At 40.3% G+C, this 20637-nt stretch overlaps 1 protein-coding gene across 6 annotated transcripts; it reads left to right on the top strand.

The window, feature by feature from the left end:
* Positions 1-16: 16 nt before the first annotated feature.
* Positions 17-19522, top strand: LOC127454933 (serine/arginine repetitive matrix protein 1-like). Of its 6 annotated transcripts, XM_051722475.1 has the most exons (18): positions 17-90; positions 673-762; positions 7031-7153; positions 9396-9566; positions 9743-9837; positions 10015-10203; positions 11334-11525; positions 13873-13989; positions 14817-14992; positions 15243-15320; positions 15698-15784; positions 16441-16582; positions 16694-16780; positions 16885-17082; positions 17143-17721; positions 17919-18090; positions 18363-18539; positions 18734-19522. In XM_051722475.1, exons 1-18 carry the CDS (start codon positions 70-72, stop codon positions 18842-18844), a joined length of 2805 nt encoding a protein of 934 aa, XP_051578435.1. In that variant the 5' UTR covers positions 17-69; the 3' UTR covers positions 18845-19522. The 6 variants fall into 6 exon arrangements, with proteins under 6 accessions (XP_051578435.1, XP_051578436.1, XP_051578434.1 ...); XM_051722476.1 differs by having other exon boundaries at positions 16885-17721; positions 18741-19522; XM_051722474.1 differs by having other exon boundaries at positions 16885-17721.
* The last annotated feature ends 1115 nt before the right edge of the window (positions 19523-20637 follow it).

Raw genomic sequence — 20637 nt, 5'->3', positions numbered from 1 at the left:
TGAGGTAAGAGCTGCTGGGGTGAGGTGCATTGTGGGACAGTGTGCCATATTGTCACACGACTGAAGGAAATGGACGCGGGGTTTTTCCGCGTAAGTCTTATTTTATTCTTCAAATAGCTTACTATAAAGTTTCAATATGATGTTTTGGGTATGTCATTTGCCAGTCCGCTTGGATGTTGTACTATTTTAAAGCTGTATTTGGTCTTTTAGTTGGAGTGTGGTTGTAATGGCGGCTGCACGAGAGAAACAGAAAATACTCCGTGTAACAGCGAAACATTCCAACAGATTAAAACAAATTAACGTGTTCAATTTCATATTTTCGATTTATTCATTCAAATAAAGCCCATATAACTCGAGTCAGCTGTGTTCATTTACACAGTCAATGTTATGTGAGTTAGTATGATATTAGCTGCGCCACACAAAACAGACTAAATCAATTGTGTTTATACAATAATGGACTGTGCAAGTCACTTAAAATGTAAATATTCATTTTAAGATTAGATTACACTTATCAGTGTCAAACTGAAACGTTTTGTTCTGGAATAAGATACATCTCACATTAGCATGTGTTACATATAAGGCTATTACCCTCATATTGAGTAAAAATATATTGGCAGTAAATGTATCATATACTGTTTAAACGATGTTTTAATTGAGTTCATGTTGTTTCAGGGCACCAGTGCGGAGCAGGATAACCGCTTCAGCAACAAACATAAGAAGCTGTTGAAGCAGCTGAAGTTTGCAGAATGTCTAGAGAAGAAGGTAGAAAATATTATGAACCAAGTGTTTCAGTTTTCTCTTTGTGCTAATTTCCATGTAAAAAAAAACATTAAAGTGTTTGATGCTTCCTAGACTTAAAGAAATGAAGTAAAATACTGACAATCATCACTGTGACATTAAAGGTGCACTAAGTATTTTTTTCCTCAAAAGTTTAACTCCTAAAGACGTTAATTGTAATTTAGCAATATATGTAGAAAATCATGAGCACTCGCATTAAAATGAAGACTCCAGTCATATCAGTAATCTTATAAAAGCTGTTGTATTCTACATGGAGATGGTCTGCTCATGGGGGCTGCCATGTTAGAATCACATGATCAGCCGAACACTACTGGCTTAATCTCAGTAACTGTCCTGTTATTTGACACTTTCACTCATTGATTAAAGTAATCATGGCTGACTGTGAATACTACATTTCAACAATGGCATCTGAAGCAGAAAACTATTGAATTTAAATGATGCTGCATCCAAGCCGTTAGGTGTCAGTGTAAGTTTAAGATGACACAAAGACAAAAGTTACTGATTGCACCTTTAATAATATGAAACGGCTTTGTTTAGGATTTCCATAACACTTTACAATAAGGTTCTATTTGTTCAAATTAAGGCTTTAGGTATATAAACTAACAATGAACAATATTTTATTTCAGCATTTGCTCATCTTGGTTGATGCTAACTTATGAAAATAGAATTGTTCATTGTTAGTTCATACCATTAACACAGTGGTTCTCAAAGTGTGGGGTGCGCTCCGATTCTAAAGGGGGTGCGGAAGACCTGTTCTCAAATCTCGTTTACATGCACACATTCAAAAATTGTGACATTACATGCAAGAACTGCATTTTCTCCTTAAAGGTGTAGTTCACCCAATCTCAAATTCGTTTGACTTTCTTAATTCTTCCAAGGAACATAAAGATATTTGAATGGAGATATGATGTCTGTTTGTCCGTACAATACAAGTGAATGGTGACCAAATTTTCAAAAAGCACATAAAGGCAGCATAAAGATAATCTATATGACCCCAGTGGTTTAATCAGTGTCTTCTGAAGAGATTCAATCGGTTTTGAGTGAGAACAGACCAAAATATAATTCCTTTTTCATTATAAACCTTGACATCAGCAGTCTCCTTGGTGATCATGATGTTATGCTCAGTTACACTTCCTAGTGCCATCTAATGCTCTGTGCATGCGTCAAGTGCAAGGAAGTTTGATCAAGCTTAATGATCGTGCCTAGAGACTGCAATTGCAAGATGTACAGTGAAATGTAAATGCTTAAACATTCCAAATAGTTGCATCTCTTAATTCCTTTAAAAGCACCACAGCTATCAATATTAAACTCGCTAGTTTTTTTGTTGGATGACTAGTGGAACATCCTATCCCATTTGTAGGATGTGTACCTTTTATATGACTTCTGTCTACATGTTCTACATCCGTGGTCTTCAGTAACCCTTAGTCATTTAGTGATCCCAAACAGCCGATTTAAGATGGTTTTTTTTTTTTTTTGTGGATATGAGTCTGGTAGATCGAATTCCTGTTATATTTTAGAGTTTGTGTGTAGCCCCAGTTTCACGTGAATTGAAAGTTCATATTCGGTCTGTGATACCTGGCCAAGCACTGTGTGGACACCTTCTGTAACCATAGTAACAGCTGCACAAACCACGCAGGCATAAGCACAAGAGGTTTTCACATTTAGGCTTACACTGAAAAACTCTTATATATTATACATCTATACACTCACTGAGCACTTTATTAGGAACACCTGTACACCTGCTTATTCATGTGATTATCTAATCAACCAATTGTGTGGGAGCTTCAGTTAATGTTCACATCAACCATCAGAATGGGGAAAAAATGTGATCTCAGTGATTTACACAGAATGATGCCAAATCAAAAAACATCCAGTGAGCAGCAGTTCTGTGGACGGAAAGGCCTTGTTGATGAGAGCGGTCAGCGGAGAATGGCCTGACTGGTTTGAGCTGACAAAGTTACTCAGTATAACCAATCTGTACAATTATACTGAGAAGTACAGCATCTCAGAATGCACAACACATTGAAAATTGAGGCGGATGGGCTACAACAGTAGAAGACCGCGTCAGGCACTGTATTAGGACCGTAGTGTTCCTAATAAAGTGCGCAGTGAGTTTGTACATGCTGTATATATATTTTTGCCATGTGTAAATAAAACATTTCACATTTAACCATAGATTCTGAATTCTTACTGTAAAATTAACAGTGACAATTTTAGTTGTGGTTAATAGTGAAACCGTAATATCGTGACATCCCTAGTAGTTACTTAATTTAACTAATGTTAACGAATCAACCTTATTGTAAAGTGTGACCAGGATTTATCCAGCCTGAACGTGATTGTGATTAAATAGTATTTTAGATGGTTTTGACATGGTCTTTTTCAGAGTGAATTAATCTTAGAAAATAGAATAGAAGCTTTTATTGCCATACAGTAAGGTCGGTGGAAATATTGTAGTTACAGCAGTGTAATACAGGGTAATGTGTAACCATCCAGACGAACAAATGTACACTAATATGTAGGCTTGGTATCGATGCCTTTCTCGCATTGACAATCAGAAGATTTTTCCCGATGATTATTGATATATCAGAGTTTTTTCAGATATACCATTGCACAATAGTCTTTGTCTTTTCAAACATATATCTCAACACAACTTTGATAAAGTTTGAGTGGCAGGGTGAACTAAAGGGGGTCACACACCGTACATGTCTGGCAGACGGCATGGCACATTCTAAAATTCAAAACAATAATTTTCTATGGTACATAGTGCTGGCTCGCCGTCTACGGAGGTTGCTCAAATGTGCAGCCATGGAGTGCAACTCGCATAGTTTTCCATTAAATTTGACCCAAATCATTATCAAAGGACAAAGATTCTTTACTCTCTCCATCAGTGGATAATACAGTGCCTATAAAAAGTATTCACCCCATTGGATGTTTTTATATTTATTTATTTTTTTTTTTAATATTGAATCATAGTTAACTAAATTTGGCATTTTTGGCACTGGTCAACAGAAAGACTCATATCAAAGTCAAAACACATTTCTACCAATTAGTCTAAATTTATAACAAATATTAATCACAAAATAATTAATTGCATAAGTATTCACCCCCTGTAATGCAAATCACCTAAATCATTGCTGTGCAACCAACTGGTTTTAGAATTCGCTCAGTTTATTAAATGGAGATCACCTGTGCACAGTCAAGGCATTTTAAGTAATTTTATTATAAATACACCTGTCTCTGGAAGGTCCACTTGCTAGTAAGTCAGAATCTTGGAAAAACAACACCATAAAGACAAAAGAACATTCCAAGCAAATCCGTGAAAAGGTTATTGATAAACCCAAATCATGGGATGGATACAAGAAAATTTCTATGTCCCTGAATATCCCTTGGAGTACTGTGAAGTCAATTAAGAAAATGGAAAAAGTATGGCACAGCAGAAAATCTGCCTATAGCAGGGTGTCCTCAAAAACTGAGTGACTGTGCAAGAACGGGACTAGTGAGGGAGACCAAGAGACCTATGACTACTCTGAAGGACATACAAACTTCAGTGGCTGAGATGGGAGGGACTGAGCATACAAAAACTGTTGCCCGGGTTCTTCATCAGTCACAGCTTTATGGGAGTTTGAAAAAAATAATCTCAGCTAGAGTTTGCCAGAAGGCATGTGGGAGACTGAAGTCAGCTGGAAGAAGATTCTATGGTCTGTTAAGACCAAAATGGAGCTTTTTGGCCATCAAACCAGACGCTATGTTTGGCACGAACAAAACACAGCACATAATCAAAAATACACCATCCCCACCATGAAGCATGGTGGAGGTAGCATCATGTTGTGGGGATGCTTCTCTGCATCAGGCCCTGGAAGGCTTGTAAAGGTAGAGGGTAAAATGAATGCTGCAAAATACAGGGAAATCCTGGAGGAAAACCTGAAGCAGTCTGCAAGAGAACTGTGACTTGGGAGAAGATTTGTTTTCCAGCAAGACAACGATCCCAAGCATACAGCCAAAGCTACACAAGAATGGTTTCAAAACAACAATGTTAATGTCCTGGAGTGGCCGAGTCAGAGTCCAGACCTCAACCCAGTTGAAAATCTGTGGATGGACTTGAAAAAGGCTGTACACTCACGATCACCACACAACCTGACAGAGCATGAGCAGTTTGGCAAATAAGAATGGGGGAAAAATCACAGTGTCCAAATGTGCCATGTTGATATCCACATAGGCTCAAGGCTGTAATTGCTGCCAAGGGTGCATCTACTAAATACTTGAAGGGGGTGAATACTTATGCAATCAAGTATTTTGTGTTTAATATTTTTAATAAATTTATACTAATTGGTTTTTTACTTTGATATGAAAGTCTTTTTCTGTTGATCATTGTCAAAAAGGCCAAATTAATTTCACTTTGATTCAGTATTTAAAAACAATAAAATATAAAAACATCCAAGGGGGGGTGAATCCTTTTTTTTTTTTTTTTTTTTTTATATAGGCACTGGATATTATTTATATGCATCTTTTATGTAGCCTCCACAATGTTTTTTCAGTTACAAGTATGTAGTTTGTGGTTTGACAGCTTGAATGAAACCTCTTCAATGATGCAAACAGAAATTGCATAGTTTCCAATTATTCAGTTTGCACAGTTACACTAGTTTCATACACTAACATGCAAACACATCAACATCCTTTTCATTTTGAAGTACAAAAACCTTTAACTTTTGTGTGTATTCGTCCTGTCCAAATAGGTGTAAAATACCGATCCTATTTTGTGAAACCTGTGCCTTGCGACCTGTTTCAGTAAATGTTATATCACCCCTTTGTGGTCTCCCAACGCTATTGCGCCAGACAATAAAAAGAAGCCCAACTGAGTGAATAGCAAAGCACGCAAATTAGGCTTCTAATTTAAATGTCGGCTAATGTTTAGTTATGGATGCCTCAAAAATATATTGATAAAATAACTTGCTGATCAATAATCGATATATAGCTCTGGAAAAAATTAAGACCACTGTAAAATTATCAGTTTCTCTGGATTTATTATTAATAGGTATGTGTTTGAGTAAAATGAACATTTTAGTTTTATTCTATAAAGTACTGACAACATTTCTCCCAAATTCCAAATAAAAATATTGTCATTTAGAGCATTTATTTGCAGAACATGACAACTGGTCAAAATAACAAAAAAGATCCTTGCTGAAGCACCCCCAGATCATCACCGATCCGCCTCGTTGGCATCTAATGGTTAGACGGAGACATGGAGAGGCCTTCAAGCCATAGTGTCTCGCACCCACTGTGAAATTTGGTGGAAGATCTGGATGATCTGGGGGTGCTTCAGCAAGACTGGAATCGGGCAGATTAGTCTTTGTGAAGGACACATGAATCAAGCCATGTACAAGGTTAACCTGGAAGAAAACTTGCTTCCTTCTGCTCTGACAATGTTCCCCAACTCTGAGGATTGATTTTTCCAGCAGGGCAATGCTCCATGCCACACAGACAGGTCAATCAAAGTGTGGATGTAGGACCACCGGATCAAGACACTGTCATGGTCAGCCCAATCTCCAGACCTGAACCCCATTGAAAACCTCTGGATTGTGATCAAGAGGAAGATGGATGGCCACAAGCCATCAAACAATGCCGAGCTGCTTGAATTTTTGTGCCAAGAGTGGCATGAAGTCACCCAACAGAAATGTGAAAGACTGGTAGAGAGCATGCCAAGACGCATGAAAGCTGTGATTGGAAATTAGGGTTATTCCACCAAATATTGATTTCTGAACTCTACCCAAGATAAAACATTAGTATTATGTTGTTTAAAAATTTATATAAACTTGTTTTCTTTGCATTATTTGAGTTCTAAAAACACTGCACTTTTGTTATTTTGATCAGTTGTCATTTTCTGCAAATAAATGCTCTAAATGACAATGTTTTTAAGAAATGTTGTCATTATAGAATAAAACAAAAAGTTTCATTTTGCTCAAACACATAAATAGTAAATCCAGAGAATCTGATCATTTTACAATGGTCTCTTAATTTTTTCCAGAGCTGTATATATCGATATTTTGACATGCCTACTAATATGTGAAAGACAATACAATATATCAAAATATTAAACCAGTTTGAGTTGCTCAGATACATCAGCTGTGTTTTACCTGCTTACTCTTAAAATAGAATAATGCTGGGCTTTGTTTTTTTATCTGGTGTATTGAATTACATCCTGCATTCTTCATGATTGTTTCTAATTTGCTGTTAGGTGGATATGACCAAAGTCAACCTGGAAGTCATCAAGCCCTGGATCACCCAGCGTGTGACAGAGATCCTTGGCTTCGAGGATGATGTCGTCATAGAATTTGTCTTCAACCAGCTAGAGGAAAAGGTAGACTTCACAGACTCTGCTCTTCGCGTTGTTTTTTCACACATGTTGGAATTATTAATTTAGATGTGTTTTGTTCTTTGGGAGGATAAGAGAAGGTTTGAGGACCAATGAATGACCTCTGACATTTATTAGAAACATGATTGACATGCGTAGATGTAACAGCAGCAAACGCCTAAAATCACAGTCTTTAAGTGTCTGTCTGGTTTATAAAAAGACAGAAAATGAGGTAAAGAATGATGTTCTCTCTCTCTCTCTGAAGATTTTATTTGTGACACCGTTCCTTCTGAACAGCAATGTTCTAATGTTGATGTGATTTATGATTTAAAAGGCCTGAACCAATATGGATCTTATTCCTTGCATCTGAAGTATAGCACCAACTCCTAATTAGATCTCACCTGAGCCCAAAGTCTCTCTGAATCCAACTCTCCCTTGATGATGAGCTTTATTTTTTTAAGGTGAGTTATGAGCAGGGATTGACATTGTGCCAGTGGTAGAGTCATTTCAGCTTTATCATTTGTGCCATTTGTTTCAGAGTCAAAGTTTAGCAATACATCTAAAACAGAAAGGCCTGAAAACTATTTTCTGGAGCTGACATACAACAATTACAATGTATAAAAACAACAAAAAAAAAAAAAGTAACACATTACATTTGAGATGGTAATGCAATACAACACCAGGGTTTTGGTGGCGTCAGATGGGAGTTTTTTTCCCAGGATCTCAAGTCAGGCAAATATCGAAACAGTCGAAGTGATTAGCTCAATAAGGACATGGTTTGGCGCAGTTAGAAAAATATTTTAGCCATTTTCTCTGCACAGAGCAATATGGAATATATAAGAGAGACAAGTGACAGTTTGTGTTTTTGTTAGTTAGCTAAGCTCTGTTTAGCTTCTGTTTTAGTCTTTAAAGATTTGATGTTTCAGGATGCTTTGGCTGGGATTCCAGAGAGGTATTTTCCAGTGTTAATGATCTCTTACATTATTATACACACAAATACATACAGGTCTCTTTATTCTCTCATTTAAAGAGGTGCTTTCACTTCTCATTTAATAGCCCTACAGTATCTTTAACAATCATTTTAAGATGGGGGGGGTGTTGGGGGTGCTCAGTCCTGATACTTGAGATTTACTCTCCTGCAGAGTTTAGTTCCAGCCCTCTTCTTACATACCTGTAATTTTCAAGTAAACTTGACGGTGTTGATTAGCTGGTTCGGTAGTGTTTGATTTGAGCTTGAACTAATCTCTGCTTGGGTTAATCGCATAGATTGTTCTCTTCATTTGTTGTAAATAAAACCTTTTCTATGTCTTGTGTACTCATTATTGCTTGTTCGTTTCTTGCAATTTAGATAAATGATATAGCTTTAAACTCAAGGTGATTGAGTGTGATGCAGTAGTGAGGCGGAGGCCAGCCAATGGAGCGCCTTTCTCCGCCCCCCCAGCCCACAGAGCCTGCGCCACTCACACTGAAGACAACCGGACTGTTCTTGCTTTGTGGGGTTTTGATGCACTCTGTCTGTGGACTGTAATGTTTCTATCTCTCAGGAGTTTGATATTGCACTGGAAGAGCCCTAGTGGTGGGGAGGGTGTTATTTGCTCGTTGATGAGGGAATGTGAACTGGGAGGGTGCATCTCAGTTCAGATTATAACATGTAAACATTTAATGCATGCTCAAAGGTAGTTCATTTAATTTAGAAGTGTTTTTCTCAGTTGCATAATTTCTTTATTACCTCAGTTTATGATAAAAAAAATAAATAAATAAAAAAATTCAGCATTGGCTGACGTTTTAGACGGAGACTCTTTTTGTGGCCCACAGGCACTGGGCTCTTGTTGCTCAAAGGCAGATCTTTAAGGTATAATTACCCCACCCCCCAACCACCCACATGTTGTTCCAAACCTGTATGACTTCTTTTCTTCCATTTAACACAAAAGAAGAAATGTTATGGACTGACAGCCTAAGTCACTATTCTCTTTCATTTTTTTTAAAAAACTTTTAATGAAAGTAAATGGTGATGGAGACTTTCAGACCTTTGTGTTCCATGGAAGCAATAGTCATAAGGTTTAAGACAACCTGAAGGCGAGTAATTAATTACCAAATTTTCATTTTTGGTCGAACTATCCCTTTAACTGATGTTAAGAAAGGGCAGTTCTAGGTAGAATTTCAGGTTTCTTATTCTACCAGTTCTGTTTCAGTATTAACTGCTTGGTTTTCATCCCCTCTCTTTTCCTCCCTTCTGTTTGTGTTGCAGAATCCAGATGCGAAGATGATGCAGATTAATTTGACTGGGTTCCTGAATGGAAAGAACGCCCGGGAGTTCATGAAGGACCTCTGGCCGCTCTTGCTAAGTGCTCAGGAGAACATTGCTGGTATCCCATCTGCCTTTCTGGAGCAGAAGAAAGAGGAGATCAAACAAAGACAGGTGATAGACCTGAGATCCCTTACAAACATGTAGCCTAACTGTGGTTGTTTTTATATGGCACTCGTTATCAAGAAATGTGTCAGAATAAGATCTTCTGTAATTGTGTACAAATGTTTGAAAATTGCAGCTTGAACAAGTTGAGTGTTTAACAAATTGTATGTTGTTCACTGTTTTAGATCGAACAGGAGAAACTTGCTTCTCTGAAAAAGATAGATGAAGATAAAAGGGAGAAGGAGAGCAAGGAAAGAGCTCAGTCCAAAAGCCCTAAACGGTTGGTCTTGGACCTTGGTTTGCTTGACAAATGGATTAACACATTTGTCTGTGCAAGAAAATTGAACGTCTTTAATTGTCCATTGCAATTTTTTTTTGGCTTATCTTATTGATGTTGATGTGTATATATACCTTTTGCTTATATACACTTTTTCTCTGTGTTCACCTTTGACCCCAGGAGGAAGTCCCGCTCCCCTCCGAGGCGTGAACGTAAAGCCAGTCCCCCTCACTCTCCTCGCCGAAAACCAAGTCCAGTGGTCTTGCCTTCTATCAGTCCACCCAATAATAAAGAAGAACCAAAGCAAGAACCGGACCAATCAGAGAGCTCCAAACCAGAACCCCTCATCCAGGAGGCTTCCTCTACCAGGTAAACATGATAACCAAACTCTGCACTGTGGCATCAAATCAGATATTTTACATGGGGACGTGGGGTAATTCCAGCATTTACAGGGGGTAGTCAGTGATTTTATTGCCGTCCGAATCCGAATGTTGGTGTTTTTCTTCCACCTCCCGTGAGAAAATCCCTGGCCAAATTACGTTCTGTTTTTTTTTTTAGTTTTTTTTTTTACAAAAAAATGCCCTTCTGGAAATTCTTTTTGACCACTGCAAAGTGCTGTACGTTGCGTGTGGTAACAGCTCTGGCAGCAATGGACAGTTGTGAAAGTTGGAGGATTGTGTAACAGAAATGTTTGAAATAATTCACAATAATAAAATTACGTAGCCGCTCCACCACAGTTAGTGGGAACTCTTAAGTAGAAGGGAAAGAAAAACAAGAGCCAGATCATGTAAACTTTTGAAATGGTCCATTATTATGTTATTTAAAAGGTTTAATTTCCACCTCCACTTTTTAAACACCGATCATTCCAAATGATGTCCGTCATTTTGATTGATTAAACATAAGAAAACTATTTTTACCATAGCTCCTCAAATTTTATTTTAACTACACTGTCTACTGTCAGTACTGTCTATATAATACTATTATAACTTTACTGTCCTTGATATGTATGGCTTTTATATCTCATGCGTGCGCTTAGGAGAGAGTGCACAAGCGGTGCAACTGAGGTGATGCGAGTGACAAAACATGCGTACCCCCATTGACAGATTTGTTTGGCTGCGTTGTTGAACAGTCTTGTCCCTACAGTTTCTTGATTCATTTAATTGCTCTTCGCAAGATTTTTGGCTTGCTCCGTATGTGAAAATGTACACTGTAAATCTCCGCAGCGCGGTTCCTTCATGCTTAAAAATTTGAAACTTTAATGGCAAATACAGAGGACATATTTTGTGGATTGATACATTTTCCATATAACAAGCGCAACTGCAATCATTTGATCGACAGAAATTCTCGCTCGTCCCCTGTGATTTACTTGTCATCTGAACGCATGAGTTTTATCACAGAGTAGCCATGAGAATTTACTTATACAAATGTCACCCTGAGAAACAATTTCAATCCGAATAGGGCTTTGACTGACATTTGTTTTTGTCTGTTTTACCTGTCAGTGATGTGGTGGGTGAGATAAAGCCAGACTCCATGTCTGAGGCTGTGAAAGAGTCGTCTCCAGAAAAAACGTCAAAATCAGAGGACAAGCCCAAACCAAGAGACAGGGACCGAGACAAGGATGGACGCAGAGATAGACCACGCCACCGTTCTCGTTCCCGATCACCTCGCAGGCGACCCAGATCCCGCTCCAGGTGAGTCTCTTGTCGCTCTGAATAGTCTGCTTATCTCTGGATCTTAAATCCATGATGTTGAGATCTGTCCGCAGAACTGCCGCTCATTGGATGTTTTTTGTTTTTGGCACCATTCTGAATAAAAACGAGAGACTGCTGTGCATGAAAATCCCAGGAGATCAGCAGTTACAGAAATACTGAAACCAGCCCGCCTGGCACCAACGATCATGCCACAGTCGAAGTCACTTGAGATCAAATTTTTCCCCATTCTGATGGTTGATGTGAATATTAACTGAAGCTCCTGACCCGTATATGCCTGATTTTATATGTTATACTGCTGCCACACAATTGGCTGATTAGATAATCGCATCAATAAGTAGGTGTGCAGGTGTCCCTAATAAAGTTCTCAGTGAGTGTGTATGTATATATACTGTGTGTGTGTGTGTGTGTGTGTGTGTGTGTGTGTATATATACATACACACACACACACACACACACTACCGTTCAAAAGTTTGGTGTCACTTGACTGAAATGTTTCTCATGATCTTAAAAATCTTTTGATCTGAAGGCGTATGCTTAAATGTTTGAAATTAGTTTTGTAGACAAAAATATAATTGTGCCACCATATTAATTTATTTCATTACAAAACTAAAATGTAATTTAAAAAAAACTTTTTTTGAAATTGATAAAGAAAAGCAGCCAATAAGTGCTCAACATAGATGGGAACTCCTTCAATACTGTTTAAAAAGCATCTCAGGGTGATACCTCAAGACGTTGGTTGAGAAAATGTCAAGAGGACATTTCTGCAAATTCTAGGCAAAGTGTGGCCACTTGGAAGATGCTAAAATATAACACAGTTTTGATTTATTTTGGACTTTGTTTAGTCACAACATAATTCCCATAGTTCCATTTATATTATTCCTTAGTTGTGATGACTTTACTATTATTCTAAAATGTGTAAAAAAAATACTGCGTAAGTGACCCTAAACTTTTGAACGGTTGTGCTTGTGTGTGCGTGCGTGCGTGCGTGCGCGTGCGTGCGCGTGCGTGCGTGCGTGTGTGTGTGTGTGTGTGTGTGTGTGTGTGTATATATATCAGCCGCAACATTAAAACCACCTGCCTAATATCATGTAGGTCCCCCTCGTGCCGCTAAAACAGCTCTGACCCGTCAAGGCATGGACTCCACAAGACCTCTGAAGGTGTTCTGTGGTATCTGGCACCAAGACGTTAGCAACAGATCCTTTTAGTCCTGTAAGTTGCGAGGTGGAGCCACCGTGGATCGGACTTCCCATAGATGCTCAATCGAATTGAGATCTGGGGAATTTGGAGGCCAAGTCAACACCTTGAACTTTGTCATGTTCCTCAAACCATTCCTGAACAATTTTTGCAGTGTGGCAGGGCGCATTATCCTGCTGAAAGAGGCCACTGCCATCAGGGAATACCGTTGCCATGAAAAGTGTACGTATTCTGCAACAATCTTTAGGTAGGTGGTACGTGTCAAAGTAACATCCACATGAATGCCAGGACCCAAAGTTTCCCAGCAGAACATTGCCCAGAGCATCACACTGCCTCCTCCGGCCTGCCTTCTTCCCGTGGTGCATCCTGCTGCCATCTCTTCCCCAGGTAAATGATGCGCACGCACCTGGCCGTCCACATGATCTAAAAGAAAACATGATTCATCAGACCAGGCCACCTTCCATTGCTCCATGTTCCATTTCTGACACACTCATACCCATTGTAGGAGCTTTCGGTGGTGGACGGGTCAGCATGGGCACTCTGACCGGTCTGCGGCTACGCAGCCCCATACGCAGCAAGCTGTGATGCACTGTGTGTTCTGACACCTTTCTATCATGGCCAGCATTAAGTTTTTCAGCAATTTGTGCTACAGTAGCTCTTCTGTGGGATCGGACCAGACGGGCTAGTCTTCGCTCCCCACGTGCATCAGTGAGATTTGGGTGCTCATGACCCTGTCGCCGGTTCACCGGTTGTCCTTCCTTGGACCACTTTTGGTAGGTACTAACTACTGCATACCGGGAACACCCCACAAGACCTGTCGTTTTGGAGATACTCTGACCCAGTCGTCTAGCCATCACAATTTGGCCCTTGTCAAAGTCGCTCAGATTCTTACGCTTGCCCATTTTTTCCAACTTCCAACACATGAATTTCAAGAACTGACTGTTGTCTTGCTGCCTAATATATCCCACTCCTTGACAAGTGCCATTGTAACGAGATAATAAATGTTATTCACGTCACCTGCCAGTGGTTTTAATGTTGTGGCTGATCAGTGTATATATATGTACTTATTATTTATTTATTTCATTGTATATATTTTTAAGCCCTACTCAACTATTGTCTCTGGTGGTTCCAGGTCGTTCTCTCCACGCCGCAGATCGAGTCCCAGGAGACGAATCTCTCCAAGACGCAGGAGCCCCCCTAGACGCCAGCCTCCATCTAGACATCGACGCAGCCGTTCACCTGTCCGAAGGTTAGTGTGATTTTGCACTGCAGAGTGACGCATAAATTGCTTAGTGTTTGTAAATGTTCTTGTGATGTTTTTGTCCTTATTAAATAGTAAAGTCTGTCTTTCATATGCTTCACATTAACTGCTGAAGGTTTAGTTGTTACTTTTTCTCCTGGGAAGGGTTGCACCAGATGTGCATAAGGTCTCACTTAAGTTGGGACAAAGTTCACACTAAGGGATTAGTAACTACTAGTTAGTTTGTAACGAAGTCAGTGCCTAATTTGTTTGCACCACCTGTTCTTAAGGAAAAATTTAGCTAGTAGGTTGTAAACTCTCCGTAAAGTAATGCGTAGTCACATAATATGACGTGTACCTGTATTGATCTAATAAGCAGCCTTCACATTTGTACACAGAAGTGTTAAAAAGCTGTGAATTTCAGTTTGATCTTGTTACGGTTGATGTTCAAATCTTGTTTGCTCATGTAACTGTCAGCTGTAATAAATTTATACCCCCATTAAAAGATGATATATAATAAAAGTAGATTTGATAAATGGTATATTTGCCCTATGTAAATAACAGTATATAGGAACTATCTAAAATAAGATGTGATAAATACTAATACAGCAGGCTGGAAAATAGACATTCATTTTATTCACTCACCCTATATAAATATTTAGTTTATCCATAGGATTACGTTCTACCTAAGTTTAATGGTGCAACGCTCAAATATTAAGTAGTGCCTAAATTGTGATTTAGTGCCCATTTACGCCACAACTAGGCTAAGTTGTAACTTGAGTAAAGCTGGTGAAACGGCCCCTGAACTTACGCTGGTGCAATTGGTTGTCCACCAGGCGGCGCTCTCGCTCCCGATTCTCCTCAGGCAGTTCCTCGTCTCGTTCCCCCCATAAGAGAGCAGGTAAACGTGTGTCAGCCACCCCGCCCAGAAAACTTCTACGCCGCTCGGACCCTTCCAGCCCCTCCAGAAGACGAGGCCACAGCCCATCTGGACCGGACACCAGCCCTTCAGGTTACACTCTTACTCTTCCTTAGAATACCAGTCTTGCAGCCAGTTTTGCTATTTGTAAAACAGGGAGTTGCTTGAATTTACCTAAATATAAATTGTTATAAAAGTGCTTCTGATTATAGTTCTCCTACTTCCAGGTTAATCTGGCATAATTCTTTAATTATGCCAATGCCATGTTGTGGCTTATTTTGCTTATTGTTTTGGATTTTTAGCAGTGAAATGATTCTGATTGAAATGCATTTGAATGTTTCAGCTGCGAAACACAGACCTGGTGGAAGGAACACCTCTCGCTCTCCTCCTAAACCGAGACGATCCGATGCATCAGAGTCTGGTGAGTGTCCGTGTCAATGTGCATTTTTGTGCATGTCAAAAACTGTTTGATACACAAGAATTGTAGAGTATGCTTTCTATGCTTACAGAGGAGGTCTTACAGACTTCATAACTGGATACAGATCTAGACACTCAGGGCTTTCAGGCAAAGTGTTGAGTGTTCAAACTATTTGCGCTGTTTTTGCCCATGTTGTAAAATTGGGTAGGATTGAGAGAAATGTGAAGTCAAACTGAATCTCCTATTTATTCAAAAGATTGGTTGGTGGGGGGTGCACGTCATGGGTGTGTATAGCTCTGTGTTTTGCACATTATGGTTGTGTATTGGGCACGTGGCTGTTTTTGGGGCAATGAAGGACCCTCCACTGCTTTGCATTTCAGAGGAGGAGAAGGTGGGCAAAGAGTCAACGGCAGATTCTGTCCAGCAGCGACGTCAGTATCGCAGACAGAATCAGCAGTCGTCTTCAGGTTATCACCATTTTATTTCCATCACACTTGTTTCTTCTCAACTCCCTTCTCTCTCTTCCTCTCACCCCTTTGCGCACCTGTGCTTGCACCTGTTACTCGTGGGATGTGGATAATGAACACTAGTAGCTGTTTGATGTAGACCGGGTTCTGACGGATCCATAAAAAGTCTTAAATATCTTAAAAGATACAACAAAAGTCTTAATTATTATTTAAAGAGGTCTTAAATTTGGGGGCGGAAAGACAGGAATCCTGATATGACCTAATGTGATTATCAAACTTCAGAAGAATACGATGTAATTAAATAATGCATGCGCTGTCTTTCAGAGTGAAAATGCTTCCAGCTGTTCATCATTAGGCCATATTGGAAATTTATGACAAGCGATCACTAATGATCAAATGTTGAAGATGATGATATAGTGTTGACAATGTTTACTTTTAATTGTTTATATTGTAATGCGATGTAGATTATTGAAGGAGTGCACATTTTATTTCCCTTATCTGTTTGAACGAGCAGCTGGAAGCAGTGAAGTGCAAACATTTCAAAATAAGAGTCTCCGGTGTATTTCAGCCTTTAAAGTTAAAAGTTCCCAACTATGAATGAGAACTCCTCCATTGGTCACTAAGGTGATGTAAAATTATTATTTTTCTTTTTACAGACTCTGGTTCATCCTCTTCTTCAGAAGATGAAGGTCCAAGGCGGCAGAAAAGGGGTGCAGCTGCCAGAAATGGAGATGTCAGGAGGCGGCGGAGCCATTCACCTGCATCACCACGGAGGCGGCAAAGAGATGCATCCCCAAGGTGAAATTCAACAATATTTGCATCTATTCTACATTTGCATTTGACGTAGGCTCACTACTCAAATGGTTTGTTTGCTCTCAATTGACTCCTCATCTGACACCCTCTCCTCAGAAAGAGACATTCTCCATCAACTGGTGGTCGTAGACATCGCTCTCCTTCTCCTCGCCGCCGCAGGTCGCCCTCTCCTCCAAGACGCAGGTAAAATCCACAGGTTTTGCAGAGTTTATGAAGAGTTTCTGGTGGTTTTGAGTTGTGAAGATTCTTTGACTCAGTCGTCTTTTCTCATATTCCTCCTGTCCCAGATCTCCATCTCCACCTCCCCGACGCCACTCTCCCGCTATTCAGCGTCGTTACAGCCCCTCCCCTGTCTCAGCTCAGAAAAGACGCACATCAGGGTCTCCCCTTCCTAAGCACAGAGGGTCTCCTTCACCTGTGCCCAGACGCAGACGGTCTCCGTCCCCTGTGGGCAAGCGCAGACGGTCTCCGTCCCCTGTGGGCAAGCGCAGACGGTCTCCGTCCCCTGTGGGCAAGCGCAGAGGGTCTCCGTCCCCTGTGGGCAGGCGCAGAGGGTCTCCGTCCCCTGTGGGCAGGCGCAGAGGGTCTCCGTCCCCTGTGGGCAGGCGCAGAGGGTCTCCGTCCCCGGTGGGCAGGCGCAGAGGCTCTCCGTCCCCGGTGGGCAGGCGCAGAGGGTCTCCGTCCCCGGTGGGCAGGCGCAGAGGCTCTCCGTCCCCGGTGGGCAGGCGCAGAGGCTCTCCGTCCCCGGTGGCCAGGCCCAGAGGATCTCCCTCCCCTGTGGGCAAGCGCAGAAGATCTCCCTCACCTTTGGCCAAACGTCGCTCCTCTCGTTCCCCCAAACGGAGTCGTGTTAGCAGTCCAGGAAAGAGACGCACTCCACCCTCTTCTACTTCACCTCCACCCCGCCACTCTAGAAGTTCTCCAAATCCCTCTGCAGCACAACGGGGCCGTGACAACCGCTTCTCTCCCCCTACCCATGCTCTTCGGGTGTCTTCCAGTCCTCAGGGTCGATTTGCCCCCTCTGGTTCACCTCCGCAGAGACAAAGACGTCAAACGTCCCCGTCTCACGATACGAGACCCATTCGTAGGGTTTCACGCACACCAGAACCTCGCAAATCTCAGAGGTATGTCCACAGAACAGAACCTCCCCCCCATAAAATAGTAACAGCAAGAACAGCCTTCCTTATAGCAGATTCAGAAATCAGTGACTGTTTCTTGTTTAGATTAATTCACTCTGCCTACCATGAGAGGATGTGGCTTTTATTTTTCTTTAGCATAGATGTGCTAATCCCTCATTTACTCTGTTCCTATCTTTTTGCAGAGGTTCTCAGAGCCCCCAGCCGGTAAGGAGGCAGGTTTCTCGATCACCATCTGCTTCTCCTCCTCTGGTGGCTCACAAGCGACCTGCTTCAGTTTCTCCCTCTCGCTCTGCTAGCCGCTCCCCACTTCCACCTTCCAAAAAGAACAGCAGTGTCTCCCCATCGCCAAACAAGGTATGTCTCACATGCGCAAGCTTTGGCCTCACTTGCCCCAAAAAAAGAGAAGCACCTTTTTAAACAGTTTGATATAAGACGTGACTGTAAATTCTGAGTGTATGTCATCAATACATACTTACAGGTGTTTATAAAAGCAGTTGAAATTGCTTGGTTTATAAATGGTAGTGGAAAACTTCACAGTTATGGTTATCATATTATTATTATTATTGCTCATCCAGTTCCATGTGGTCCAGAGAAATCAAAATGTTTTCTTTTCATTAATTCTGCAGAACTCTGATGTAGAAGCTGGTAAGAAAAAGAAAAAGAAGAAAGAGAAGAAACACAAGAAAGAGAAAAAACACAAGAAACATAAAAAACAGAAGAAGGAGAAGGGTGGAGAAGAGAAGAGTGGAGGGGTGGCAGGAGAACATGGACGGGAAGTGGAGCCAGACTCTGACCAGAAAAAGGTGAAGTCACAATGAGTACAAAAGCAGTGATGTCCTCGTATTTCTGTATCATGTTTAGACTGCAGACTTTAACAAAAAAGCAACTTCTACTAGAGTGAAGATTTTAAAACCTCAGTAATGCGAAAGCTTAACTGTAATATTGTCATGCCTGATTTTAAATGAATCAGACATAATTAATGCAACCTTTCTTGAAGGAATCAGAAAGTGAAGTAGAAGACAGTTTGGATGATCTGGAGAAGCATCTGCGTGAGAAAGCTCTCCGCTCCATGAGGAAGGCCCAGCTGTCTCCATCATCTCAGTCCTGAGGGAAAATCTACCACACCTCTCTGCCACTCATTTTAAATGTTTGATGTTGATTTCTGCTTTAGAATGTACAAATTGTTAAAATTCACCCTAGAATTTGTTTGTTTTTTATGTTGGATTTATTATTATTTGGCATGTTTATTGTTGGGGGAGTTTTATGATGCTCAATTTTTGATTGAGCAGCTGATGTTTCTTGATCACCCTTTGTCCTTATCTCCACCCTTAAATACTGTCAACATCCGTTTATCCAAAAATAACCTTTTTTTAGTCCCCAAGCCCCTCCTATTGCTTTTACTGTTACGATGAAACAAAAGGAAAACTAATTTGCAGTTTTGAGTTAATAATATACAAGTTAGCCTATGGATTCTCTCTCAACTTTAGCAGGACTTTCTATGAGAGTTTGTTTGCATGGACAGCAGACTTCAGTGTGTGTCCTCTTGTGTGCATGATCTAGAAACCAAAACACCCAGTGAGCTGTGAGAACTGATCCAGCAAGCGACTCACTCTGTTCATCTGAGCATTGGGGAAGCACTCAAGAGCTTTTGTGTGCACATGAGAACAAATCAGAAATGTCTGTTTTCATCCTTCATTTTTGCTTTTTATTTTTTGTAACCCAAGTTGTTTGAAATTGTTAAACTTGGCTTTAAACAAAGTCACATTAAAATGAAAGAAAACATTTATTTTTGTGTCTATTATTTTGAGGAGCTTTTTGTTTACATCTGCTCTATATTTACATAAGCTCAAAATTTGTTGTCTTTTTACTTATACAAGATTGTAAACAACAAACCAACTATTGTGGCAACAACTGAACGCCAGACCGCATTTGCTGTTTTACATATTTTTTACCTGTCCATTGTTTCATGAAGGTTCTGTGGAAGCCTGAAAGAGTGCTGGGTCTGGTGATGACACATGAAATTCAACTGCTGCATGTATGTTATCTTGCGTTGTCACCCTGGCAACACTTGGAGACAAATATATGTAGTAGTCACAGCTGAAAGCTCAGCGAGTCTGTGTTGTGTAACTGGGTTAACAAGGACTGATCTACAAAAACAGCTCAAGGCAACCATGTTTATGCCTTGGTTGCCGTTTTGTAGTGCCACCTGCTTCATAACTGGCCACAGGCCGCAGTGGGAAAACAAGTCTTTAAGGCATAAACATGAGGACTGTCTCTACGCAGTCCCTTGAGGTCAGACTAAGTAATAGAGAGCTGTTTTCTTCAGTGCAGTGTTGGACGATCATTGGTAAAAACAAAGATGATCTACCAAAAGCAGAAACATTGGTTCTTTCCTAACATCACCAAACAACTATTTTAGTGTTCAGTGAGTGTCTAGAGGTAACCGAGAAGCCAAATGAGCAAGTCACGCATATATGACAAACCAGATTTTACTTTTTGTGTGCTTAAAAGGTGTAGCTTCAGTTATACCAGTTGGTATGAGAATTTAGAGAATGATACAGAATTAACAGTAATGTTTTACATTAACACCCTGCTGCTGCACACACCATACTGGTTGGGTTTTTATCAGATAACCACAGATTAAGTCTAATCCAAGGCATCTAAAATGGGACCTGACTTCCTAATCTGCTTTACATAAATAAAAAAAACATTTATTATTTTTTGTACAACCCACATTGCCATACAGTTGTTTGTTTGCATAGTTAATACACTTTGAAGGTTACCTACAGTATAAGCTTTCATAATCTTCATCTTTGCCAGTAGTAGTTCAACCAAGTTGCCAGTTTTACAGCAGTAACAATAACTGTAGTGACTAATTTAATGGCATTTTGGTCCTGAATA

The sequence above is a fragment of the Myxocyprinus asiaticus genome, chromosome 17, assembly GCF_019703515.2.
Source record: "Myxocyprinus asiaticus isolate MX2 ecotype Aquarium Trade chromosome 17, UBuf_Myxa_2, whole genome shotgun sequence".
NCBI classification, from domain to species: Eukaryota; Metazoa; Chordata; class Actinopteri; order Cypriniformes; family Catostomidae; genus Myxocyprinus; species Myxocyprinus asiaticus.
Note: the sequence above shows the minus strand (reverse complement) of the source record. Positions and strands in the feature narration are given on the sequence as shown.

Bases quoted from the DNA above. Each gene is read 5' to 3' on its own strand.
- LOC127454933 (XM_051722474.1), top strand. From the start codon at position 70: ATGGACGCGGGGTTTTTCCGC. The intron at 14,993-15,242 runs GTTACACTCTTA...TGAATGTTTCAG, and splicing joins ACCGGACACCAGCCCTTCAG to CTGCGAAACACAGACCTGGT. The intron at 15,785-16,440 runs GTTATCACCATT...TTCTTTTTACAG, and splicing joins GAATCAGCAGTCGTCTTCAG to ACTCTGGTTCATCCTCTTCT.